The 27,092-nt window shown below is 51.2% G+C and overlaps 2 protein-coding genes across 3 annotated transcripts in view; one reads left to right on the top strand and one right to left on the bottom strand.

The window, feature by feature from the left end:
* The window catches only part of kpna3 (karyopherin alpha 3 (importin alpha 4)), an 86,328-nt gene extending 74,170 nt beyond the window's left edge, over window positions 1-12,158 (bottom strand). Inside the window, exons 1-2 of the mRNA XM_041211687.1 lie at window positions 12,009-12,158; window positions 4,620-4,664 (exon numbers count right to left, since the gene is read on the bottom strand). Of these exons, the coding sequence (XP_041067621.1) occupies window positions 4,620-4,664; window positions 12,009-12,077 (114 nt within the window). The 5' untranslated portion in view covers window positions 12,078-12,158. The remainder of the gene's footprint in view (window positions 1-4,619; window positions 4,665-12,008) is intronic.
* Window positions 12,159-13,404: 1,246 nt separating this feature from the next.
* Window positions 13,405-21,909, top strand: ebpl (EBP like). Of its 2 annotated transcripts, none has more exons than XM_041210680.1 (4): window positions 13,405-13,936; window positions 17,110-17,179; window positions 17,257-17,405; window positions 20,103-20,235. In XM_041210680.1, exons 1-4 carry the CDS (start codon window positions 13,676-13,678, stop codon window positions 20,172-20,174), a joined length of 552 nt encoding a protein of 183 aa, XP_041066614.1. In that variant the 5' UTR covers window positions 13,405-13,675; the 3' UTR covers window positions 20,175-20,235. The 2 variants fall into 2 exon arrangements, with proteins under 2 accessions (XP_041066614.1, XP_041066613.1); XM_041210679.1 differs by lacking the exon at window positions 17,257-17,405 and adding an exon at window positions 21,649-21,909 and having other exon boundaries at window positions 13,482-13,936; window positions 20,103-20,241.
* Window positions 21,910-27,092: the final 5,183 nt, after the last annotated feature.

Genomic DNA, 27,092 nt, shown 5'->3' with positions numbered 1-27,092 from the left:
GGTCACCAAGACCCTGGGAAACTAACAAGTAGGATGACTTTTACTTGACTTTCTTGTCAGTGAAACAACGTTGCTGTAATGTGCACAATTTAAATAGAAGCAAATATCAGAGAAACATAGCAAAGCATTGTAGAGAAAGTCAAAAAGCAAGCATATGCATTATATATCTCTATATAAATATATTATGTAGCTTTCTCGCAAAAGTGAGAAGTAAAATCTGTAAACTGACACCTTTTCCAGAATTTATAACTGAAACAGCAAAGTAATGAGGTTCAGTATCTCATAACCCAGAAATATTGTCTGTCCACTAAATTCAAAGAGCTATCTGACAACTTATTAAAATAGCTAACAAACTTCAATTGCCCCTTTTCAATTAAGTGACAGATACTTAAACATTTGTTTCAGCAAACGATCTAAATGCTCATCCTGTTTACTCATCTCCTAGTCAAAAATATGGTTTCATCAGTGAGACAGGGTTCACTGAAGGACAATCACTGCACATTCACTTTTGCATCTCCAATAATGAGTCAAGCACAACGTGTTCACATGCAAGAACTACATCTTAAATGTACGACAATAGCATGACTGCATACCTGGAGGCTGTTCAAACAAACTAAGTTATTCATTACAAATAGAAAGCCAAATCTTAATTATTAACAATTTACATTTGACATTGCATGACAGCTTGCCTACAGACAAAATGCTGCACATCTGTCCTCCAATCAGTAACTGCAAACTGCCAAAACAAAAATAAAAATACCTGGAAAAACTCAGCAGGTCTGGCAGCATCTGCGGAGAGGGACACAGTTAACGTTTCAAGTCTGTATGACTCTTCATCAGAACAAAGTAAAAATAGAAAATACGGACTGGAAACGTTAACTGTGCTCCTCTCCACAGATGCTGTCAGACCTGCTAAGATTTTCCAGGTATTTTTGTTTTTGTTTCGGATTTCCAGCATCCGCAGTTTTTTGCTTTTATCTTACTACCAATTGGTTTTTGATGGCAACTCAATGCTGCAATGATAACCACCTATTACAGACTGGGTAAAGGGAAACAAATCACCTATGGACCACCAAAGGTTTATGCAGTTATGTTAGGTATGGCCTGTTTGGTGCTTGAGAGGCAAAACCTGAAGCTTTAAATGCATCACTGATCAATGTGTTTTCTACTAACAGTAAAAGCTCAAGTATTTCTGACACTTTCAGGTGCTTACTGCTGCAAGCAAACATATCACCGTAAGGTAACAGATCATTGTGTTATGCTGCTTCCCTAACTCAAAAGAACATTTTATGAGAGCTTCTAATACGATGTGTGCAATTAAAGAAATTTAAGGTGGGCTTCTTCCAATTCATGAACCCAAAATAACATAAGTCACATATTCCTCTTACAAGATGAAAGGTGAAACATTTAATAAATTGATGTGTGACCATCATGCTTTAATCTAGGGCCCTAACTCAAAAGGTAACATTACTCCATTAACATTGATACCCAAAGTTATGTTTGCTGGTAAGTGCCCTATTTTCAGACACTGGAAGATGGTTCAGTTCACCATATGGAGCACATGACTAGCCAAACAGTTCTCCATTTCCCTCTGCTGCATTCACAACAAAAACATCCTACACATGCAGTTCAATTGTTTCTCAGTTAGTGAGACACTCATATCTATAGAATAAATCTAGATTGTCGTCCCAAAAGATTGAGCATTTGTCAAATGTTAAGGAGAGATTTAAAGCAGATGTTCAAAATTAAGAAGGACTTCTGACAAACAGGAACAAACTGGCTCCATCCACGGAGGGTAGATACCCAGTGAACACAGTTTTAAAGTAATTGGCAAAAGAGTCAGAGGGGAGATAAGGAGAATTATTTTCTCAGTAGCAAGTTATGATCTGGAATGAACTGTCTGAAAGCAGATTTAATAGTAACTTTCAAAAGGGTATTGGATAAATACACAAAGGGGAAAAATTTGCAGGGCTATGGGGAAAAGGATAGGAACAGGATTAATTGAGTAGCTCTTTCAAAGAGCGAGCACGGGCACAATGGGCCAAATAGCTTCCTTCTGTGCAGTGTGATTCTGTAGCAGGCATTAAAACTCTGCATCTGTGGAGAGAAAAACAGAGTTAACATTCCGAGTCCGTATGGCTCTTCATCAGAGCTAAAGAGAAGTAAAAATGTGTTGAAATTTATACTGTTTAAGGAGGATGGAGCAGGTGGAGCTGGCTGGAAGGCCAGCGATAGGTGGGTGCAAAGCAGCGATTGACAAAGATGTCGAACAAAAGGACAGCTCCTCACACCATGCTTCCAGTAAGGATTCCATCCTATTCTCTCAGTTCCTCTGCCTCCATCGCATCTGTTCCAATGATGCTACCTTCCAAAAGTGCTTCTGACATATCTTCCTTAATCGAGGTTTCCCACTCACTATGGTCGACAGGGCCCTCAACCATGTCTGACCCATCTCCCACACCTCTGCCCTTACACCTTCCCCACCCTCCCAGAACCATGATAGGGTCCCCCTTGTCCTCACTTTTCACCCCACCAGCTTTCGCATTCAAAGGATCATCCTCCTCCATTTCCGCCAACTTCAACATGATGCCACTACCAAACACATCTTCCTCTCACCCGCACGCAACCCCCCACCCCCCAACCCCACACACACACACCCTCCCCCCCCCCCCCCCCCCCCCCCCCCCCCCCACACACACCCCCCCACACACCCCCCCAACCCCACACAAACACACACCCCGCACCCCCCCACCCCCCCGTCGGCATTCCGTAGGGACCATTCTCTCTGGAACACCCTGGTCCACTCCTCATCATCCCCAATACCTCATCCACGGCACCTCGCAGAAGGTGCAACACCTGCCCCTTTACCTTCTCCCTCCTCACCGGCCAAGGGCCCAAACACTCCTTTCAGGTAAAGCAGCATTTCACTTGCACCTCCTTCAATTTGGTCTACTGCATCCACTGCTCCCAATGCGGTCTCCTCTACATTGGAGAGACCAAACACAGACGAGGTGACCACTTTGCGGAACACTTTCGGTCTGTCTGCAAGCATGACCCAGACCTTCCAGTCACTTGCCATTTCAACACTCCACCCTGTTCTCATGCCCACGTGTCCTTCCTTGGCCTACTGCAATGTTCCAGTGAAGCTCAGCGCAAACCAGAGGAACAGAACTTCACCTTCCAATTTGGCACTTTACGGACTTAACATTGAGATCAACAACTTCAGGCCATGAGCTCTCTCCTCTATCTTCACCCCCTTTTTAAAATCCCTTTATTCAATATTCATTTTTGTTTTTTATCCACTTTATTTTTATTAATTTATTCATTGTTCACCTTTTATCCTAGTTTCGATCTTTTTTCCCCACTACCATCCCCTACCCCCACCCCACCTCCACAAGGTCCATCTGTCACTTGCTCATGTTGTTCTTTTCAAAATATTTGCCCTTGTTCTGCTATTAACACATTGCTTTCTTACCTTAATGCTGCAATCAGCACCTCCTTTAGCCCTTATCACTATCATTAACACCCCCTATGTCCTTTTGTTCATGACATCTTTGTCAATCTCTCCGTTGTCCTCACCTATCACTGGCCTTCTATCCAGTTTCCCCTGCTCTACCCCTCTTAGGCAGTATAAATTTCACCACATTTTTACTTTTTAAGCTCTGAAGAAGTCATACAGACTCGAAACGTTAACTCTGTTTTTCTCTCCACAGATGCTGCTAACTCTGCTGAGTTTTCCAGCATTTTCTGTATTCGTTTCAGATTTCCAGCATCCACAGTATTTTTCTTTTATTTAAACTCTGTTCGCAAGGTAACCATCCCTCCCATCCCAACAGCATACTGCCTCCCACTGGCTCTGCCATTAGATACAGCTCTAAATCTGAAACAAAGTACAGCAAGAGGACACACCATCCAAAACAGCAACAGTTCTTGATGGTGTCTAGAGCACAGCTTTTCTACCTGGTTACCAATTGCACAAGGCATAGAGTGGGAATGGCAGGGTGGTGGTGAAATGTATGGAGATTAAAGAGTATTTTTTACTGAATGTACTTCTGTACCACAACATTCAAAACAACTTCCAGTTGTCCATACATGATTAGAAACACATCAAATACACGACAACCCACAGGTTCATTGACATGATTTACATTAGCTGGTTAAACACTAAAAATATACAGGACACAAGTAGAAGATACGGCAGCAAAGTGGTTGCGTTACTAGACTAGCAATCCAGGGACCTGGGTTAATAATCTGGGATTGATAGATCAAATTCAACCATGGCAGTTTGGGAAAATAAATGGAATTACTTAAAAAAACAATCAGGGTTTTTTTTTACCAGTATCAGTATGGTGACTATAAAACTACAGATGCTGTAAAAACCCACCTAACTTACTAACTGCTAATAGGAAAGGAAATTTGTCATCCTTACCCAGTCTGACCAGTATGTGACTCTAGGCCTAGAGCAATGTGTAACTCTTAACTGCCTTCTGAAATGGCCCAGCAAGCCACTCAGTTTAGGGATGGGCTCTAAATGCTGGCCTTGCCAGTGACTCCCACATCCCGTGAATAAAAGAGAAACAACATGCAGCAAATGCTGCAGGAAAAGCAGAATCTTTTACCTTTCTTAATTCCACTGTTACTTCATTTCTGTGTCTTCTCATAGTCTGCAAGAGAAAATGCAGCAACCAGTATTAATCATCTCACTCAACAAGTTGCTCTGGCAGTAAAATGAGACCTCCCACGGCATGTTCACAGTATGTCAAGCAAAATACTTTTTAAAAAAAACTACATCAAATGCCCGACGTGGTTTCTTTTGGAAACGTGAAACTCTGTCTACTCAGGAAAAGAAGAGCAAGAGTAAAGTCCATTCAGTCTCTCGAGCCCATTGTCATTCAATTACCTCATGAGTGACCTGTACATTAACTCTATAGACCCTATTTGTTTCCATAACCCCTAATAACATTGCCGAACAGATATCTATCAACTTATATATATTTGCTGATATCTATCAATCTCAGTTTTGAAATTTTCAATTGACCCCCAGCCATTGTGTGAAGAAGTGCTTCCTGAAATCACCCCCGAGCCACCAAATCTAATTTTAGACGATGTCCCTTTGTTCTGGACACCCCGTCTGAGGAAATAGTTTCTCTACCTGCCCCATCAACTCCTTTAATCAACTTCAACTCCTCAACTGGATCACTATTTAACCTTCAATATTCAAGGGAATACATGCCTGATCAATGCAATCTGTCCTCATATTTCAACTCTTTTCGTCCCCGTCTCATTCTAATGCACTGTACCCCCTCCAAAGTCAATATATCCTTCCTGAGGAGCACTGTGCTGTCCAGAACCGAACACATGCAAGGTCATAAAGTCTGTTACTGTTGTTTAAACACTAGATAAGAGATTTTACATTTTCTTAAAGCCACACACCCAAACAATGTTCTTTTTAAAAAAAGCCGTAACTTGTAAAATCATTAAGGGTCGAGACATTCTGGCCCCCTTGTCTATTAAAAGTATTTTCAAATGTTATTTTATGAGAACAGGAGCACTATTCTGCTTTATAGCCACAAAAGCTAATTGCTGTTGAGTACACCCAACTTTGAAGAGCTGTTTAATCAGGGAACTTAATGAATTGTAAAGTGCTCCTCAGTCTGGCTCCAAGTCAGATGTAACACAGAAGGCAACATTTTTCTCAAGACTTTTGTTTCTGGAATTACAACACCTGTACAAGTTCACAAACCATCTTTCACTTGCACATGTCCTGTGATCCTGCTCATAGTAAATCAAAGGTGCTCTATTTTATAGGATTAGGAACATCATACCACGAAGTATAGTAGATCAATATCCTTTAAAGCTACTGAGCACAAAAAATTGTTCCTAACTAAGCATGGAGTTCATAAAGTTCACAATTGAAAGGCAAGAGAGCTAGTAAGTAAACTGTGGGTGAGTCCATGCAGAGGATGGGTACCTATTGACCAGACAGTGAACTCAACCAGCTACATAAATACTGTAGCTACAAAAGGTGCTCAGAATTCTGCAGTGAGTGACTCACCTCCCAATTCTCCAAAACCTGTCCACCATCTAACAAGGCACAAGTCAGGAGTGCAATGGAATACCCTTCACTTGCCTGGATGAGCACAGCTCCAACAACGCTCCGGAAGCTCAACACCATTCGGGATAAAGCAATCCATTTGATCAACACCGCATCCACCACCTTACATATTCACTCCCTTTACCACTGGTGCAGCTGCAGCAGTGTGAACCATCTACAAAATACACTGCGGCAACTTGCCAAAGCTTCCTTGCCAATAATTTCGGAATCTGCAACCCCTATTACCTAGAACAAGCGCAGCAGACACATGAGAACATCACCTCCTGCAAAATCCCCTCCAAATCAAGCATCATCCTGACTCACTGTTGCTGGGTCAAAATCCTGGAACTCCCAAACAACACTAAGGGTGTACCTCCATCACACGGACTGCAGTAGTTCAAGAAAGCCCACATCTCTTCAAGAGGAATTAGGAATGGGGAGCAAATGCTGGCCTTACCAGCTACGTTCACATCCCAAGTATGAATAAAAAGAGCAGGCATCTTGGCCCTATTGTTTTCTGTTCAAGGGTTATAGTTTTCTTACACTTCGTGAAATGCGACACAGCAAGTGTGGCATACATGCCAAATCTATTAGGTTTATATTCAATCCATTCATCAAGTATTACAATCAACTAACAGAGCAGGTACCCATAAGGACAGCAGAACCATCCCCTCAAGCTACCAGCTCGCACATGAAGCATTTGCTGTACCAACACAAGACAACCCGACCTGGGTACAGTGTTGTACCTGCCTAGTGGGGATGAAAAGTCAACAAACCAACTTGTTCTGGCATCTGATATGAACCAAGTATCCTCCAAAATGTGAGCAAGCATCCCTCAGGAAAACTCATTAATTAATTTATTCTAAGGGCTATTATTCTCTCTTCTGCTCCGCAAAGAAATCATTGCTAACTGAACTACAGGGGCTCCTGGTTCCCCCAACACCTTGATTCTAACAAACTTTTCCAATGCCTCCTTGAACCTATCTCTGTAATCACCACCATCACCACAACCCTCCTAGATATCTAAATTCACCTAATTCTGACTCCGTCAGCATTCCTGATTTTAATAGTTCCACCATTGGTAGATGTGCCTTTAGTTGCCAAGACACCAAGCTCTGGAATTTCCTCCCTGATCCTCCCAATCCCCTCCTCACGTTTTAAGATCCTCCTTAAAATTTTCTTTGATCAAGCTGTTGATCACCAGTCCCAATCTCTCAAGGCTGCTCAGTGTCAGGTAGGTGGAGAAATGTTTCCCTCTGCTAAACAGGATCAGAGACATAGAAACCAGGGCCAGTCTTACACCATGAGGCCCCTGCGACAGGAGGAGGGTGAGGAGGGTGGGGCAGAAAGGGGAGCCTGGGGATTGCGGGGGGTGCTGATGGAAGAAGGTAGGGGGAGAGTGGTGCTTGGCGCCGGGGTAGGCGGGGATAGGGGGGTATGCCCAGGGTGGGCAGGGAGAGGGCAGGTGCGCCCGGGGAGGGAGGAGGGGCAGGGTGTGCCCGGGGAGAGAGGGAGGGGGCAGGGAGGGCGCCCAGGGGAGAGGGGCGGGGCGGCCGGGGGAGAGGGGCGGGGAAGGGGGGCGCCCGGGGGGAGAGGGGCGGGGAAGGGGGGCGCCCGGGGGGAGAGGGGCGGGGAAGGGGGGCGCCCGGGGGGAGAGGGGCGGGGCAGGGGGGCGCCCGGGGGGAGAGGGGCAGGGCAGGGGGTGCCCGGGGGAGAGGGGCGGGGCAGGGGGCGCCCGGGGGAGAGGGGTGGGGCAGGGGGGGCGCCCGGGGGGAGAGGGGCGGGGCAGGGGGCGCCCGGGGGGAGAGGGGCGGGGCAGGGGGCGCCCGGGGGAGAGGGGCGGGGCAGGGGGGCGCCCGGGGGAGAGTGGGGGCCCCGAGACGACGACGGCAACGGAGGGAGGCAAAAGGGAGTGCGTGAGGGGACCGGGAGGGTGGGTGAGGAAGGGGTTGGGGAGGGGGTGTTGGGTGGAGGGAGTGAGGGGGTGGAGCGGATGGATATGGGAGGTTGGAGTGGTTGAGGGTGGGCGAGGGAACGAGGGTCGGTGGGGTGGGGTTGAGGGAGTGTGTTGGGGGCGGGTGGGGACGAGTGGGGGGCGAGTGGGGGGCAGGTGGGGGAGAGGGGATGGGGGGGTGGGGCGGGTGAGGGTGGGTGGAGGAGGTGTGGGGGATGAGGGGTGAAGTGGAGGGGGGGGAGGGGGAGGTGAGGAGCGTTGGGGTGTGAGGTAGGGGGGTCTGGGGGGTGAGGAGGGGGTGGGGGGGGGGGGTGTTGGGGGGGGTGGGGGAGGGTGGGCGGCGTGTTGGGGGTCTGGGGGGGTGAGGAGGGGGTGTTGGGGGGGTGGGAGGGGTGAGGGCGGGTGTTGGGTGTTTGGGGGGGGTGAGGAGGGGTGTTGGGGGGGTGGGGGGTGAGGTGGGGGTGTTGGGGGGGTGGGGAGGGTGGGGGGTGAGGTGGGGGTGTTGGGGGGGTGGGGAGGGTGGGGGGTGAGGTGGGGGTGTTGGGGGGGGGTGGGGAGGGTGGGGGGGTAAGGGGGGGTGTTGGGGAGGGTGTTGGGGGGGGTGGGGAGGGTGGGGGGTGAGGTGGGGGTGTTGGGGGGGTGGGGAGGGTGAGGGAGTGAGGGGAGTGAGGGGGGGTGTTGGGTGTTTGGGGGGTGGGGAGGGTGGGGGGGTGAGGGGGGTGTTGGGTGTTTGGGGGGTGAGGGGGGTGTTGGGTGTTTGGGGGGTGGGGGGGGGGTGGGGGGGTGGGGGGGGTGTTGGGTGTTTGGGGGGTGGGGGGGGTGTTGGGTGTTTGGGGGGGGTGAGGGGGGTGTTGGGTGTTTGGGGGGTGGGGGGGGGGTGTTGGGTGTTTTGGGGGGTGGGGGGGGGGTGTTGGGTGTTTGGGGGTGTTGGGTGTTTGGGGGGTGGGGGGGTGTTGGGTGTTTGGGGGGTGGGGGGGGTGTTGGGTGTTTGGGGGGTGTTGGGTGTTTGGGGGGTGTTGGGTGTTTGGGGGGTGGGGGGGTGTTGGGTGTTTGGGGGGTGGGGGGGGGGTGTTGGGTGTTTGGGGGGTGAGGGGGGTGTTGGGTGTTTGGGGGGTGGGGGGGGGTGTTGGGTGTTTGGGGGGTGAGGGGGGTGTTGGGTGTTTGGGGGGTGGGGAGGGTGGGGGGGTGGGGGGGGTGTTGGGTGTTTGGGGGGTGGGGAGGGTGGGGAGGTGGGGGGGGTGTTGGGTGTTTGGGGGGTGAGGGGGGTGTTGGGTGTTTGGGGGGTGGGGAGGGTGGGGGTTGGGGGGTGAGGGGGGTGTTGGGTGTTTGGGGGGTGAGGGGGGTGTTGGGTGTTTGGGGGGTGTTGGGTGTTTGGGGGGTGTTGGGTGTTTGGGGGGTGTTGGGTGTTTGGGGGGTGGGGGGGTGTTGGGTGTTTGGGGGGTGGGGGGGGTGTTGGGTGTTTGGGGGGTGAGGGGGGTGTTGGGTGTTTGGGGGGGTGGGGGGGGTGTTGGGTGTTTGGGGGGTGAGGGGGGTGTTGGGTGTTTGGGGGGTGGGGAGGGTGGGGGGGGTGGGGTGGGTGTTGGGCGTTTGGGGGGTGAGGGGGGTGTTGGGTGTTTGGGGGGGTGAGGGGGGTGTTGGGTGTTTGGGGGGGTGGGGGGGGGGTGTTGGGTGTTTGGGGGGTGGGGGGGATGTTTGGGGGGTGAGGGGGGTGGGGGGGTGAGGGGGGTGTTGGGTGTTTGGGGGGTGGGGGGGTGTTGGGTGTTTGGGGGGTGTTGGGTGTTTGGGGGGTGAGGGGGGTGTTGGGTGTTTGGGGGGTGAGGGGGGTGTTGGGTGTTTGGGGGGTGAGGGGGGTGTTGGGTGTTTGGGGGGTGAGGGGGGTGTTGGGTGTTTGGGGGGTGAGGGGGGTGTTGGGTGTTTGGGGGGTGGGGGGGTGTTGGGTGTTTGGGGGGTGGGGAGGGTGGGGGGGTGGGGGGGGTGTTGGGTGTTTGGGGGGTGGGGGGGGTGTTGGGTGTTTGGGGGGTGGGGAGGGTGGGGGGTGGGGGGGGTGTTGGGTGTTTGGGGGGTGGGGAGGGTGGGGGTTGGGGGGTGGGGGGGGTGTTGGGTGTTTGGGGGGTGGGGGGGGTGTTGGGTGTTTGGGGGGTGGGGAGGGTGGGGGTTGGGGGGTGGGGGGGGTGTTGGGTGTTTGGGGGGTGGGGGGGGGTGTTGGGTGTTTGGGGGGTGGGGAGGGTGGGGGGTGGGGGGGGGTGTTGGGTGTTTGGGGGGTGGGGGGGGTGTTGGGTGTTTGGGGGGTGGGGAGGGTGGGGGGTGGGGGGGGTGTTGGGTGTTTGGGGGGTGGGGGGGGTGTTGGGTGTTTGGGGGGTGGGGAGGGTGGGGGGTGGGGGGGGGTGTTGGGTGTTTGGGGGATGGGGAGGGTGGGGGTTGGGGGGTGGGGGGGGTGTTGGGTGTTTGGGGGGTGAGGGGGGTGTTGGGTGTTTGGGGGGTGGGGAGGGTGGGGGGGTGTTGGGTGTTTGGGGGTGGGGGGGGTGTTGGGTGTTTGGGGGGTGGGGGGGGTGTTGGGTGTTTGGGGGGTGGGGGGGGTGGGGGGGTGAGGGGGGTGTTGGGTGTTTGGGGGGTGGGGGGGGTGTTGGGTGTTTGGGGGGTGGGGAGGGTGGGGGGGTGAGGGGGGTGTTGGGTGTTTGGGGGGTGGGGGGGGTGGGGGGGGTGTTGGGTGTTTGGGGGGTGGGGAGGGTGGGGGGGGTGTTGGGTGTTTGGGGGGTGGGGGGGTGTTGGGTGTTTGGGGGGTGGGGGGGGTGTTGGGTGTTTGGGGGGTGGGGGGGTGTTGGGTGTTTGGGGGGTGGGGAGGGTGGGGGGGTGGGGGGGGTGTTGGGTGTTTGGGGGGTGGGGAGGGTGGGGGGTGAGGGGGGTGTTGGGTGTTTGGGGGGTGGGGAGGGTGGGGGGGTGAGGGGGGTGTTGGGTGTTTGGGGGGTGGGGAGGGTGGGGGGGGTGTTGGGTGTTTGGGGGGTGGGGAGGGTGGGGGGGGTGTTGGGTGTTTGGGGGGTGGGGGGGGTGTTGGGTGTTTGGGGGGTGGGGGGGGGTGTTGGGTGTTTGGGGGGTGGGGAGGGTGGGGGGGTGAGGGGGGTGTTGGGTGTTTGGGGGGGTGAGGGGGGTGTTGGGTGTTTGGGGGGTGGGGGGGGTGTTGGGTGTTTGGGGGGTGTTGGGTGTTTGGGGGGTGGGGGGGTGTTGGGTGTTTGGGGGGTGGGGGGGTGTTGGGTGTTTGGGGGGTGGGGGGGGTGGGGGGGTGGGGGGGTGTTGGGTGTTTGGGGGGTGGGGGGGGTGGGGGGGTGGGGGTGTGTGGGTGTTTGGGGGGTGAGGGGGGTGTTGGGTGTTTGGGGGGTGGGGGGGGTGTTGGGTGTTTGGGGGGTGAGGGGGGTGTTGGGTGTTTGGGGGGTGGGGGGGGTGTTGGGTGTTTGGGGGGTGGGGGGGGTGTTGGGTGTTTGGGGGGTGGGGGGGGTGTTGGGTGTTTGGGGGGTGGGGGGGGTGTTGGGTGTTTGGGGGGTGGGGGGGGTGTTGGGTGTTTGGGGGGTGGGGAGGGTGGGGGGGGTGTTGGGTGTTTGGGGGGTGGGGGGGGTGTTGGGTGTTTGGGGGGTGGGGCCGCCGGGCCGGGAGGGGCCGCCCCTGGGACTCGGGGCCTGTGTTATTCCCGCCCGGGCGCTGGCTTCGGGCGGGTAAAAGCTGACGGGCGGCGACGGCGGGATGAGGATCCCGGATATCGCGGCCTGAAGGCGGCCGCCAGCCTGGTCCCGGTCCCCGGGCGGGGGCCACACTCTGTCCCCGGCTCCCCCCCACCGGCCCGGCCCGGCCCGGCCTGACTCCGGGGCCGGCGACAACCGCCCAGCCCCGCCTGGGTATCCAGGCCTCACACAAACCCCCCCGCTCCCCGCCGACCCGCTCCCGCCCTCCCGCCTCCCCCGGGCCGCTTACCTCCACATCGCGACCCTTGTTCTTGAAGCTTTTGATGCGATGATTCTCGGCGGCGCTGCTGTCGGCCATCGCGCTGCTCAGCTCCGCCCGCCACCGAGGAGACCAGAGAATGTTCCACAGGCTGAAATCCCGGAACCCGCCACCGGGGGGCAGCAAACTCACCCTGAACTCCCGGAACCCGCCACCGGGGGGCAGCAAACTCACCCTGAAATCCCGGACCCCGCCACCGGGGGGCAGCAAACTCATCCTGAGCTCCCGGAACACGCCACCGGGGGGCAGCAAACTCACCCTGAACTCCCGGAACCCGCCACCGGGGGGCAGCAAACTCACCCTGAAATCCCGGAACCCGCCACCGGGGGGCAGCAAACTCATCCTGAGCTCCCGGAACACGCCACCGGGGGGCAGCAAACTCACCCTGAAATCCCGGAACCCGCCACCGGGGGGGCAACAAACTCACCCTGAAATCCCGGAACCCGCCACCGGGGGGGGCAGCAAACTCACCCTGAAATCCCGGAACCCGCCACCTGGGGGCAGCAAACTCACCCTGAACTCCCGGAACCCGCCACCGGGGGGCAGCGAACTCACCCTGAACCCGCCACCGGGGGGCAGCAAACTCACCCGGAACCCGCCACCGGGGGGGGCAGCAAACTCACCATGAACTCCCGGAACCCGCCACCGTGGGGCAGCAAACTCACCCTGAAATCCCGGAACCCGCCACCGGGGGGCAGCAAACTCATCCTGAGCTCCCGGAACACGCCACCGGGGGGCAGCAAACTCACCCTGAAATCCCGGAACCCGCCACCGGGGGGGCAACAAACTCACCCTGAAATCCCGGAACCCGCCACCGGGGGGGGCAGCAAACTCACCCTGAAATCCCGGAACCCGCCACCTGGGGGCAGCAAACTCACCCTGAACTCCCGGAACCCGCCACCGGGGGGCAGCGAACTCACCCGGAACCCGCCACCGGGGGGGGGGGGGGGGGGCAGCAAACTCACCATGAACTCCCGGAACCCGCCACCGTGGGGCAGCAAACTCACCCTGAAATCCCGGAACCCACCACCGGGGGCAGCAAACTCACCCTGAACCCCTGGAACCCACCACCGGGGGGCAGCAAACTCATCCTGAGCTCCCGGAACCCGCTACCGAGAGCAGCAAACTCACCCTGAACTCCCGGAACTCACCACCGGGGGGGGGGCGGGGGCGGGGGCGGGGGCGGCAAACTCACCCTGAACTCCCGGAACCCGCCAGTTGGGGGGGGGGGGGGGGGGCAGCAAACTCACCCTGAACTCCCGGAACCCGCCAGCAGGGGGGGGGGGGGGGGGGGGGGGGGCGGCAGCAAACTCACCCTGAACTCCCGGAACCCGCCAGCGGGGGGCAGCAATCAGCAACTCTAACCCTGGGCTGCCCACAAAGCGGCTGTAAAGCTGAGTGTTGCCACCAGGTGGAAAGAAAGATCAGAGGGAGCCTGTAGTACCTGAATGATGCTGACCGACTGGAGTTCCTACAAGGGTTTTTTGAGAAGATCTTGACCCTTTTGTTACTGGGGCGGGAGGGAAGAAGAGCTTGAGATCATACGGATGAATAAGTATAAAGTGGTGCAAATGATGTTCCTGGACAAGTGTCAGGAGGGGAGAAGTGTGACATTTGGAGCATGAGTCGAGCTGATTATGCATCTGCTGGTCCCGCCCAGGCTGGGACTGGCTGTTGGGCGAGGGAAGGGTGAGAGTAGTTCTGGGAGCGATAAGCTGGACGCTGGGATGTCCGGGGAGCCGCTGCTGAGGCCGGCAGCACTCTGCTCGCTGCTGCTCTGCGCCGCTCAGGTGCCGCTGGCTTGGGCGCTGACACTGCGCTTTGGCCAGCACTGCCCGCCGCTGGACCGGGCACTCCTGGGCTGGCTCTTCTACGATGCCACCGTGCACTTCACCCTGGTAAGTCGCTGCTGTCTCTGAGGGAAATCCAGGCGGCCACACACCGCCCCTTTCTGCTGCATGAAACCGAGCCTTCAAGGTGAGCAACATTTCAAATAGTAACACGAATCCGCAGCCTGCGGGTTAGACGCAAGAACAATCCGCCGAACTGCGGATTATTAGGAGCTGCATTTATAAAATAGCTTTCCCGACCTCGCGAATGTCCCAGACGCTTTGCAGCTGATACTTCTGTGGTCAGTGTTGGAATATCGGAAACTCTGCAGCTAATTTACTCTCAGCAAAATTCCACCGTGTCCCCAACACCTGGGATGAGGGCTTTGAACTCACGACCTCCTAACTTAGGGCTGAAAGCGCCATTATTTGAGCCAAGCCTTTAAGAACTGAAACCATACCCCCTTAGTCTTGCAGGAGACTAATTTTCTAGAACCTTAGCGTGCAAATCATTGAAAATAATTGGATGAAGGTTTGGCAGTTTAATATTTTCTTTGTATGTGAACTAGGGGTTGCCAACCTCCCTGGTCTCCAGGTAGAGCCAGTTTTAGAGAGGCAATTCCAGACCCTAGGGCCCAGAGAGCTGGAGGCACAGCCACCAATGGTTGGATATAGACATCAGGGTGAAGGCTGTGAAATATTAGAGGAAATTAACATAGAGAGGAGGTACTAGCAGGTTTAGCGGCCTTAAAAGTGGATGAATCCACAGGCCCAGATGAGATGTATCCCAGGCTGTTCAGGGAGGCAAGGGAAGAGATATCAGGGGCCCTGGCAGTAATTTTCAAATCCTCTCTGGCCACAGGTGAGGTGCCAGAGGACTGCTAACGTTGTCCCATTATTCAAAAAGGGAGGAAGGGATAGACCAGGAAATTACAGGCCAGTCAGTCTAACCTCAGTGGTGGGGAAGTTACTAGAAAGAATTCTGAGGGACAGAATATATCTGCACTTGGAGAGACACGGATTAATCAGGGATAGTCAACATGGATTCGTTAAGGGAATGTCATGTTTGAAATTTGATCAAATTTTTTGAGTAGATAACCAGAAGCGTTTCACAGAATCACAGAATCTCACAGTTCAGAAGAGGCCCTTTGGCCCATTGAGTCTACACCGACACATGAGAAACACCTGACCTCCCTATCTAATCCCATTTACCAGCACTTGGCCCATAGCCTTGAATGTTATGACGTGCCAAGTGCTTATCCAGGTACTTTTAAAGGATGTGAGGCAACCCACCTCCACCACCCTCCCAGGCAGCGCATTCCAGACCCTCACCACCCTCTGGGTAAAAAAGTTTTTCCTCACATCCTCCCTAAACCTCCTGCCCTCACCTTGAACTTATATCCCCTCGTGACTGACCCTTCAACTCAGGGGAACAGCTGCTCCCTATCCACCTTGTCCATGCCCCTCATAATCTTGTACACCTCGATCAGGTCACCCCTCAGTCTTCTCTACTCCAATGAAAACAACCCAAACTTAAAGAAATTGTAAAAAATAGTGCAAAGACAGGTGGAAGGCCAGAAGATTGGACAGAATATAAAGAACAGCAAAGGATGACTAAAAGATTAATAAGGAGGGAAAAATGAGAGAAAGTTAGTCAGAAATATACAAACAGATAGTAAGAGTTTCTACAAAATTTTTTTAAAACAAGTTAATAAAGTGAGTCTGAAGAATCGATAATGGAAAACAAGGAAATGGCAGATGAATTGAACAGAGATTTTGCATCAGTCTTCACTATAAGAGGATAAAAGTAACATCCCAGAAGTGGCTATAAATTAGGAAATGGAAGGGAGGAACTTGATGGGGTAATGCATTTGATGTGGTTTACATGGACTTTAGCAAGGCTTTTGATAAGGTCCCTCATGGCAGACTGGCCAAAAAAGTAAGAGCCCATAGGATCCAAGGCAAAGTGGCACGTCGGATCCAAAATTGGCTGGGAGGCAGGAAGCAGAGGGTGATGGTAGAGGGATGTTTCTGTAACTGGAAGTCTGCTTCCAGTGGGGTTCCACAGGGCTCGGTGCTGGGACCCTTGCTATTTGTGGTGTAAATAAATGATTTGGACTTAAATGTAGGGGTTATGGTCAAGAAGTTTGTGGATGACACGAAAATTGGCAGGGTGGTAAATAGTGAGGAGGATAGCTGTAAACTGCAGGAGGATATCAATGGTCTGGTCAAGTGGGCAGAGCAGTGGCAAATGGAATTCAACCCAGAAAAGTGTGAGGTAATTCACTTGGGAAGGGCTAACAAGGCAAGGGATTACACAATAAATGGTAGGATCCTGGAAAATAATGTGCATATCCACAAATCCCTGAAGGTAGTAGAACAGGTAGATAAGGTGGTTAAGAAGGCATATTGGATACTTGCTTTATTGGCCGAGGTACAGAATACAATAGCACAGGGAGATTATGCTAGAACTGTATAAAATGCTGGTTTGGCCACCGCTGGAGTAGTGAGTGTAGTTCTGGTCACCACATTATAGGAAGGATGTGAGTGCACTGGAGAGGATGCAGAGAACATTTACCAGGATGCTGCCTGGGCTGGAGGGTCTGAGCTATGAGGAAAGATTGGATAAGCCAGGCTGTTTTCCTTGGAGTTGTGAAGGTTGAGAGGGGGCCTGGTAGAGATGTATAAGATTATGAGAGACATAGATAGGGTGGATAGGAAGGCACTTTTTCCATTAGTAGAGGGGTCAATAACCAGGGGGCATAGAGTTAAGGTAAGAGGTAGAAGACTAAGAGGGGAGTTAAGGAGAAATGTTTTCACCCAGAGGGTGGTGAGAGTCTGGAATTCACTGCCTGAAAGGGTGGTTGAGTCAGAATCCCACGGAACATTTAAGAAATATTTAGATATTCACTTGTGTTACCATAGCCTCCAGGGCTATGGGACAAGCACTGGAAAAGGGGATTAGTGTAGTCAGATCTCTGTTGACCAGCGTGGACATAATGGGCTGAATGGCCTCCTGTGCTGTAAGCGTCTATGAGAAGGAAGGCTAGAATGCACAAGAGGTTAGGGTTGGAGGAATGCAGGTTTCTCGAAGGGGTGTGGGGCTGGACAAAGTTCCAGAAATAGGAAGGGGAATTGAATATTCAATGGCATTATCATTGCTGAATCCTCCATAATTAACATACTGGAAGTTGCCATTAACCAGAAGCTTAACTAAAATGAATGTTGCTTTTGTTTTGCAGGAAGGCCCATTCGTTTATATGTCTTTGATGGGGACTGTGGCACAATCTGATAATATTCTTGCTTCCCTATGTAAGTTCTTTACAATTTGATGACTCTGACACACAAATTTGGTAATTGCTGCTTACCACAATAAATTTGGTCTCTAGCTGTATCCAGAGAACCTGAATACTTCTCTTCCTGCTCCTCCACTGTTACTTCTGGCACCCCCGAGGATCAATCTTTGGACCCCTCCTATTTCTCATCTGCATTCTGCCACTCGATGACATCATCCAAAACACAGTGCTTTGTTCCTAAGGTATACTGAGGACTTCCAGCTCTACCTGACCACTACCTCACTCAGCCCCTTCACTGTCTCTGATGTGCCCAACATCCAGTGTGGGTTTTATTTACCTCGACTTTGTGAAAACATTTGATAAAGTCCTTCAAGAGACAGTTTTCTAAAATTGAAGCTCACGGAATTAAAGTTAAGTTGCTGACCTGGTTAGGAAACTGGCTGAGCAGAAGGAGGCAAGTAGGGATATTGAGCAGAATGTGACCAGTGGTCTCCCACAAGGATCTGGATTGAAGCCTTAACTATTCACTGTACTTTTTAATGTGATGATGGGATAGGAAGACACGTATCCAAATGACACAGCAATAATTGGCGTGGTTGACGGTAGATAGAAGCATAACATTACGTAGAAGTGAATGGGCAAAACTGTGCCAAATGGATTTCCATCTCGGCAAATATGAAATCATCCACTTTGGACCTAAGAAGGATAGAACTGGGTATTTGCTAAATGATGGAATGTGAGAGATAGTGGCAGCCCAAAGAGACTTGGGGTACAGATACACAGGTCATTAAAATGTCATGAACAGGTGCAGAAAATAATCAAAAAGGCTAATGGAATACTGGCTTTTAAATCTAGAGGAATAAAATTCAATGCTTCATCTATACAAAGCCCTGCTTAAACTTCACTTGGAGTACCGTGAACAATTCTGGGCACCACATCTTAGGTAGAATATATTGGACTTGGAGCATAGATTTATTAGAATGATATCTGACCTCCAAGGTTAAGCTACGAGGAGAGGTTACACGTACTGGGGTTCTATTGCCCTGGAATTTAGAAGGTTAAAGGTGATTTGATTGAAATTTTCATACTATTAAGGGGAACAGATAGGATAGCTAAAGAGAAGTTAATGAACACTAGCTGCTGAAGCTAGGACTATGGGCATTGTCAATTAGAGCCAGACCATTCACAGTGAAATTAGGAAACACTTCTTCACACAATGAATGGTAAAAGTTTGGAACTCTTCTGCAAATGACAATTAATGCTAGATCAGTTGTTAATTTTACAACTGTGATTGATAGATTTTTGTTAGCCAAATGTATAAAGGCAGATGTATAGAGCTAAGTCACTGATCAGCCATGATTTCATTGAATAGCGGAACAGGCTCAAGAGGCTAAATGGTCTAATCCTGTTCCTACATTCCTCTGACAATTTGATAATTACTTGAAAGGAAAAGATTTGCGGGGCTTTGAGGAGAGAGCTGGGGAGTGGGTTTAATTGGTTATATTTACCAAAGTGCTGGCACAGACATGATGGGGTGAATGGCCTCTTTCTGGGCTGTATTAATGTATGATTCCATGAGTATCTGGAGTTTCAATGTCTCACTTCACAGTTTCATTTGACATCAACACAAAGTTGAGGAAAGTTAGTTTCACAAAGCTAAGTGAATTGTAGAATTGTTCCAGAAAATCCAAGTCTCAACCCAATGCTGCAGTCAACTGGTTCTGTATTCAGCTGGTTCTGTATTCAGCTGGTTCTGTATTCAGCTGATTCTCTATTCAGCTGGTTCTGTATTCAGCTGATTCTGTATTCAGCTGGTTCTGTATTCAGCTGATATTCTTAATCCAGTTTCAGAGGCAATAGTTGCTTGATGCTTTGAATGAGAGGACCAATGCTTCCAAAGCAAGTTTCACATTGCAACTGTTCATCTCCAAATTTAATTTTAGGTTTCAGAGTGTAAAACAGAGTGAGACAACTGTTCTTTTATGTAATATGTATAGGGCAAGATTGCGTTATGACTGTGTCAATATAATTATTAATGGATAAAGGGTTCATGAATGTCTTGGTGTGAAAATGTTTTTATACATTGTAGGGAACGGGTTTCTATCTCATTTGTTTTTCCTTCACACAGTAGAGGTCCACTGTCAAATTGGGAAGTGGTGAGGAGAAAAGATTTTAAAAATAAATGTGTTCCTGGGGTGCAGTTGCCTGTGGCATGGTTTCACTGAAACACTATAAATAATAGTGCCCAGCGTATGCTGTTGGCCCAGCTTTCATTCTCCAGCTTATCGTTGGGGTTTCAATGCCTGACTTTAATTTTCAGGTCTTGATTTTCTAACTTGCTCACAGAACACACCAAGTCTGAAGAAGGATCATATGGACTCAAAATGTTAACTCTGTTTCTTTCTCCACAGATACTGCCAGACCTGCTGAGTTTTTCCAGCGCTTTCTATCTTTATTTACACCAAATGTAATCCATTTTTAATAAAAACAGAACATGCTGGAAATACTTAGCAGGTCTGGCAGCATCTGTGGAGGAAAAGAGTTAACATTTTGAGTCATATGTGAATGTTCTTCCTATTGCTTTTATTGTAATCCATCTTTATTTGGTTTTACCCAAGTATCAGCTTTATTGACTGCAAACTGTGAGCCATGCCACAGTGCCACATCCAACTAGAGTGCCGTAAATACGAATTCCAACCCGCAATACGTGATTTAAATGCAGTAAATACTTTGTTGTTGTGTGTCTTATAAGGGAGTAAGTAAGCTGGATATCATTATTCCTGAATGTAAATTGTGAAGCTTATGTGTTTCCCATTAATATATTAAACTATTGGCTCCTATCCAAGAATAAGTTCTGGTGTGTTTCACTAATAGTGTGCATGCATGCCGATGTCGGTGGTGGATTGTGCCCCCTAAGCTTAATATTTCCATGTTCCCAGGGAAAGAGTATGGGAAAGCAGATGCAAGATGGCTTTATTCAGATCCCAACATTGTATCGTTGGAAATCCTGACTGTGGTGCTGGATGGGTTTTTAGTTCTGCTTCTTATACATGCCATTGTGAAAGATAAATACTACAGGTAAGAAGATTGAAATATTGTTCTTATGAGAAATGCCCAAGCAGCAGTAAACATCTCAATGGAATTATTTAGCAAAATCAGCATTAATTTGCTTCCATCTGCACTGTGCATTAGTATCAGAAGGAAACATTCCACTAGGGAGAAATCCAATGCAAAGCACTTTATCCACCCCCCCACCTTCATCAATAGTGAAAACGTGTCAAATCGCCAAAGCTGTTTGCCTCAGCCCCTATCACCATTCTATTGAGCTAACTAATCCAATACAGTCCAGGGATTGTATGGTTCAGTACAGAACTCCACTGAGAAGTACACTTAGCAGCTGAGCTTCCCTTCCACATTCCCCCACCCCTACCCACGCCCTCCCGCATCCCCTCCACCCCACCCAATAGGAACACTTGAAATGAATTACCGCATCCATACCTCTGACCCTACTGCAAATGGTATGAGTGAATGGTCTGAAAAGAATCTGTTGGTGGATGGCTGATGGCATAACATTACCCCATGAGAGCAGATACTGAACTCCTTCAATAACCAAGAGTGGAAGAGCACGTATTGCCTGGGGAAGAGACTTTTTCATCTGGCTTGAAATCTCGATTAGTTTTCTGTGGCATGCAGCCACTCTTCCAGTTACTATACAAAACGAATTTGGACTGACAAACTGCAGATTGGAATAAAAACATTGAATTTTTAGGGAAGTATCAGTAGATGCTATGATGTGCTGCCAGTGTGATTAATCTTCCAATTGACACTGCATTGAAAAGTTATTCTGTAAGAGACACAAATGAATCAGCATTAATTTGCTTTCATTTGCTGACATCAGTCTCAATAAATAATGAATCTTACACAAAACCGTTATTATTGAGGTATGTTTAACTGTTTTGGAACAATTAGCACCATTCCTGTCCTCGCCTGCTGCCAGGTGATGCTGACTGAAAAGTGGTGGCAAACTAGAAATGCCTCCTTTCTGAAAAATTGTTCTGTTTTTAAGATTGTCAACTTATTCATCAATCAAATAACACTGGAAATATTCAGCAGGACTGGCAGCATCTGTGGGGAAACAGAGTTAACATTTCAGATGGATGACCTTTCATTAGAACTGGAAGATGTTAGAGATGAAAAGCTTTTTGGCACATGCAAAGCAAAGGAAAAGAGGGGGGGCAGGGAAAGAACAAAAGGAAACTATTTGTAATCTCCACTTTTGCACAGATATTCACCCTGTTTTCTTTTCCTGTACCTTTACCATGGCTCTGAAAGGTTAACCTTGTTCCTTTCACAGATGTTGCCTGACCTTTTGAAAGTCATTAGCAGTTTCTGTTTCTAATTCAGATTTCCAGCGTCTGCAACACATCGCTCTTGTTCGTCAGTGGTTTGGCCAATAACATATTGTACCCTCTTCTCTGATTTCAGGCACTTTGTGCAAATTACTCTGTGCGTTTGTGAGCTCTATGGCGGCTGGATGACCTTCTGCCCCGAGTGGCTCATCGGGAGCCCCAACTTGAACACCAGCAACTGGCTTTACCTCTGGGTCTATCTGGCTTTCTTTAATATGGTCTGGGTGCTCGTACCAGGGCTGCTCTTGTGGCAGTCTTGGCTCAGCCTCAAGGAAATGCACCAAAAGAGAAATGAGACAGGGAAAAAATCAAAATAAATAATATTGTTGCCACTTCATCCGAAAGGGAAGCAGAGTTTTTTTTGAAGTTCTGTGTTTTTCAAAAAAGTTTTCAGAATTCCATGAAAATGTTTTTGTTGCTTTGTTTGACATTGAGTTCATATTTAGATTCTTCACTAAGCTAGTTTACATTAATTTTCAGTAAACAATATTTTCTCTTTTTATTTGTAATGCAAAATGTTAAGTGTATTTAGGGTAAATTGTAAGATTATTGAGCTGTGACTTCCCAGTTCCAGGATACATAAGGGAGGGGGAGGGGGAGGGGGAGGGGGAGGGGGTACCCTAAAGATGCACTGGGGAATCCCCTTCCCCTGGACAACTGTCCTGAGCTGGGAAAATGTGATTTAAATCGCAAAGTCTGGATCGTTCCGACTGGGTTACACCAATAGTTACCCAGAAAAGGTTAAAGGAATTAAAACCTCTTCCAACTCCTGGGTAGCTATTGCACAGACCCACACTGACCCCCCACAGGACTTCACACCACCCTGTCGCCCTCCCGGACCCCATTCCCCCCCATGAGATTCCCCCACCTCTCTGACACCCCAAGAGTCTCCCTCCACCCCTCTGACTACCCCTCCCAACACAGGACTCCCCCCACCCACAAGGGCCTACCCCCCCCCCCCCCCCCCCCCCCCCCCCCCCCACCACCACCAAACAGAATTCCCCAACCCATTGTATTTCCCTCCCCCTCCTGCCACCCCCTCTCCTTCTCTCCACCTCCCACCACAGTGCTGTCTCTCATCCCACCCCCCCAAGCCCCGAACCAACCTCCCCGAGGCCTGACCCCTCCTCAACACCCCTCCGAGGCCTGACCTGACTCCTCCCTGAGGCCAGTCCACCTCCACCCCCCCCAAGGCCTGACCCCACCCCTATCCCCCACCGAATCCCCCCACCCCCATGAAGGCCTGGCCCACCTAGCCCCCACAAGGCCCTACCACACCCCCTCCCCACCTTTCCAGGTGTGACACCCCACCCGCCAAAGCCAAACCCCTACCCCTCCTACCACCCGAATCTACCCACTTACCGGAGACCTTTACCTTCTCCCTGACCTGTCAAGGACCTTCGAACTTCATTGGGCCTTTAACTTACCTGCTTTACATCAGCTGGTGCTGTAAAACAGGGGGAGCAGCTTTCTTCTGTTCAACAGAGCTGCACTCAACACTAAGCCCCAGGGACGCGCTGCACTGCTCAGATCTCGTCCGTCCTGATTCAGAAGGTCGGGCGGGACTGAACTGCGAGTAAAAAACTGGGAGTGGAGTGATAATCCGACACTGATTGTCACTCCAAGGAACTTCAGGCCCATTGTCAAATGTTAAGGAAGGGCTTGTCTTTATATAGCGCTTTTCATGACCTCAGGGCATCCCAAAGTGATCTGGAGCTAAGGAAGTGTTTTGGAAGTGTACTCACTGTCCTAATGTAGGAAATGCAGCAGCCAATTTTGACACAGCAAGATCCCACAAACAGTAATATGATACTGACCAGATAAGCTGTTTTGGTGATGTTGTTTAACAGGTAACTATTGGTCAGGACATCGGGGAAGGAGTCCTTCGCTCTTCAAAAAAAGTGCAATGAAATCTTTTATGTACTGAGGGAGCACTGCACTGTCGGAGGGTCAGGACTGAGGGAGTGCCGCACTGTCGGAGGGTCAGGACTGAGGGCGTGCTGCACTGTCGGATGCTCAGGACTGAGGGAGTGCTGCACTGTCGGATGCTCAGGACTGAGGGAGTGCCGCACTGTCGGAGGGTCAGGACTGAGGGCGTGCTGCACTGTCGGATGCTCAGGACTGAGGGAGTGCTGCTCTGTCAGAGGGTCAGGACTGAGGTAGTTCTGCACTGTTGGAGGGTCAGTAGTGAGGGAGCTGCGCACTGTAGGAGGGTCAGGACTGAGGGAGTGCTGCACTGTCGGAGGGTCAGTACTGAGGGAGTGCTGCACTGTCGGAGGGTCAGTACTGAGGGAGTGCTGCACTGTCGGAGGGTCAGTACTGAGGGAGTGCTGCACTGTCGGAGGGTCAGTACTGAGGGAGCGCTGCACTGTCAGAGGGTCAGGACTGAGGGAGCGCTGCACTGTCGGAGGGTCAGTAATGAAGGAGCGCCGCACTGTCGGAGGGTCAGGACTGAGGGAGCGCTGCATTGTCGGATGGTCAGTAATGAGGGAGCGCTGCACTGTCGGAGGGTCAGGACTGAGGGAGCGCTGCATTGTCGGAGGGTCAGGACTGAGGGAGTGCTGCACTGTTGGAGGGTCAGGACTGAGGGAGTGCTGCACTGTCAGAGGGTCAGTACTGAGGGAGTGCCGCACTGTCAGAGGGTCAGTACTGAGGGAGTGCCGCACTGTCGGAGGGTCAGTACTGAGGGAGTGCTGCATTGTCGGAGGGTCAGTACTGAGGGAGCGCTGCATTGTCGGAGGGTCAGTACTGAGGGAGCTACGCACTGTCGGAGGGTCAGTACTGAGGGAGCTACGCACTGTCGGAGAGTCAGTACTGAGGGAGCGCTGCACTGTCGGAGGGTCAGTACTGAGGGAGTGCTGCACTGTCGGAGGGTCAGGACTGAGGGAGCGCTGCACTGTGGGAGGGTCAGGACTGAGAGAGCGCTGCACTGTCGGAGGGTCAGGACTGAGAGAGCGTTGCACTGTCGGAGGGTCAGGACTGAGGGAGCGCTGCACTCGGAGGGTCAGTACTGAGGGAGCGCTGCACTGTCGGAGGGTCAGGACTGAGAGAGCGCTGCACTGTCGGAGGGTCAGGACTGAGGGAGCGCTGCACTGTCGGAGGGTCAGTACTGAGGGAGTGCCGCACTTTCGGAGGGTCAGTACTGAGGGAGTGCCGCACTGTTGGAGGGTCAGGACTGAGGGAGTGCCGCACTGTTGGAGGGTCAGGACTGAGGGAGTGCCGCACTGTCGGAGGGTCAGGACTGAGGGAGCGCTGCATTGTCGGAGGGTCAGTACTGAGGGAGCGCTGCATTGTCGGAGGGTCAGTACTGAGGGAGCGCTGCATTGTCGGAGGGTCAGTACTGAGGGAGCCCTGCATTGTCGGAGGGTCAGTACTGAGGGAGCTACGCACTGTCGGAGGATCAGTACTGAGGGAGCTCCGCACTGTCGGAGGGTCAGGACTGAGGGAGCGCCGCACTGTCGGAGGGTCAGTACTGAGGGAGCACCGCACTTTCAGAGGGTCAGGGCTGAGGGAGTGCCGCACTGTCGGACGGTCAGGGCTGAGGGAGTGCCGCACTGTCGGAGGGTCAGGGCTGAGGGAGTGCCGCACTGTCGGAGGGTCAGGGCTGAGGGAGTGCCGCACTGTTGGAGGGTCAGGGCTGAGGGAGTGCCGCACTGTTGGAGGGTCAGTGCTGAGGGAGTGCCGCACTGTCGGAGGGTCAGTGCTGAGGGAGTGCTGCACTGGTAGTTGTTCCACCCTTCAAATGAAGCTTTAAAGTCAGGCCCTGTCATTTGGTCAGATGGACAGATAAGATGCCATGGCATTTCTTCAAAGAACTTTTCTTGTGTGTGGGCCTAGGTTAATCCCTCAAGAAAAGCACCCACAAACACAAATTAATTGCAATGGTTGTTGACAAGACAGCCACTATGCTTCAAAGGTAAATCGTTGGACTGAAGCGCTTTGGGGAATCGTCAGCGTTGTAAAATGCGTGATATAAATGCCATTGTTCTTTGTCTTTAAGACTATTTTCTTACAATGTGTAGTGATAAAAGGGATTGATGCATATCATTAACTGCAACCTGAATGTTTTCCCACATCATACTTGGTTGAATTGTCTGTGTGTGATGGAGGCAGCAGTGGGCACAGCCTTTGTAGATGGCACCCCTCAGTATGTCGAGAAAATGAGGTGGTCTCTGCACTGGTGTTGGAGTGCCATTTTGGCTAAATCCCAAGGAATATGCTGGCTGCCATTACTGATCTTTCCATGTTGTTTTAGCTTTAACTATTCTTTTGGAATTCACCTTTTGGGTGGTTATTCAATGATTTAATTGCAAGACAGTACTGCACCCTGCAATGGTATATTAACATCTTCAAAGCCTTATACCACGACTCCAGCTGCATAGTCAAGACCAGCAGGGCACCACGGGTTCCTTCAACATCATCACAGGAGTATTAAAAGGCTTCATACTCTCCTCATTCCTCTTGATTATTGATTTTATCCTGAGGAAGGCGATGGTGGGTGCAGATTTTCGCATCCTGTGCTAATGCCACTGATTGACAAAGCTGGATTTAGCAGAGGACATTGCTTTGCTGGCTGATAAATCACACGCACTCCAAGACATGACTACCAGTCTTGAGAGTGGCTGTGCCAAGGTTGGGATATGATCAGCAGTGAGAAGATCGAGGTAATGCTGACTGGACAGCAACAAGGCCCTCCCATCACCACTGGGCATCACATGGAGAGACAGCATCACCAATGAAGCTCTACAGAGGACTGGTCAGAGGTGCTTGTGGGATATCGTGATGGAGAGTTGACTGAGGGTGGCATGATAGGTATTTTGTCTTCTGGATGGATGTACACCTCGCCAGAGTGGCAGTAGAATGGATATCACCAGATGGAAGAAGAAGATGGGGCCAGCAAAGACCAAGATTTTACTCTTGTCTTGCTAAATTGCTGCCCCACAACTCTCAAGAAGCTTGACACTGTCCAGGACAGAGCAGCCCGCTTGATTGGCACCACATCCAGAAACATTCACTCCCTCACCACCGACACACAGTAGCAGCAGTGTGTGCCATCTACAATATGCACTGCAGGAATTCACCAAGACTCCTTAGACAGCACCTCCCAAACCCGTGACCACTACCATCTAGAAGGACAAGGGCAGCAGACACCACCACCTGGAAGTTCCCCTCCAAAATCCTGGAATTCTCTTCCTAACAGCACTGTGGGTGTACCGACATCACATGGACTGTAGCGGTTCAAGAAGGCAGCTCACCACCACCTTCTCAAGGGCAACTATGGATGGGCAATAAATGCTGGCCCAGCCAGCCAAGCCCACATCCCGTGAATGAATTTTTAATAAGTGTCCTTTTTTCCTACTGTTATTTTATAATTGGTTTATAATTTAAACAGAAAGTATTTTTTCAGTTCCTTTTATATATTATTATAAATGTCTGTGCTGCTCCTGGATCAATAGCAGGCCTGTTAACTTGAAAGACTGGGGGTGTTATGACTGCATATTCAAAGTTTGCAGTTTGACC

The sequence above is a fragment of the Carcharodon carcharias genome, chromosome 18, assembly GCF_017639515.1.
Source record: "Carcharodon carcharias isolate sCarCar2 chromosome 18, sCarCar2.pri, whole genome shotgun sequence".
In the NCBI taxonomy this organism is placed as follows: Eukaryota; Metazoa; Chordata; class Chondrichthyes; order Lamniformes; family Lamnidae; genus Carcharodon; species Carcharodon carcharias.
Note: the sequence above shows the minus strand (reverse complement) of the source record. Positions and strands in the feature narration are given on the sequence as shown.

Bases quoted from the DNA above. Each gene is read 5' to 3' on its own strand.
- ebpl (XM_041210679.1), top strand. From the start codon at position 13,676: ATGCATCTGCTGGTCCCGCCCAGGCTGGGACTGGCTGTTGGGCGAGGG. The intron at 17,180-20,102 runs GTAAGTTCTTTA...CCATGTTCCCAG, and splicing joins TAATATTCTTGCTTCCCTAT to GGAAAGAGTATGGGAAAGCA. The intron at 20,242-21,648 runs GTAAGAAGATTG...CTCTGATTTCAG, and splicing joins GTGAAAGATAAATACTACAG to GCACTTTGTGCAAATTACTC.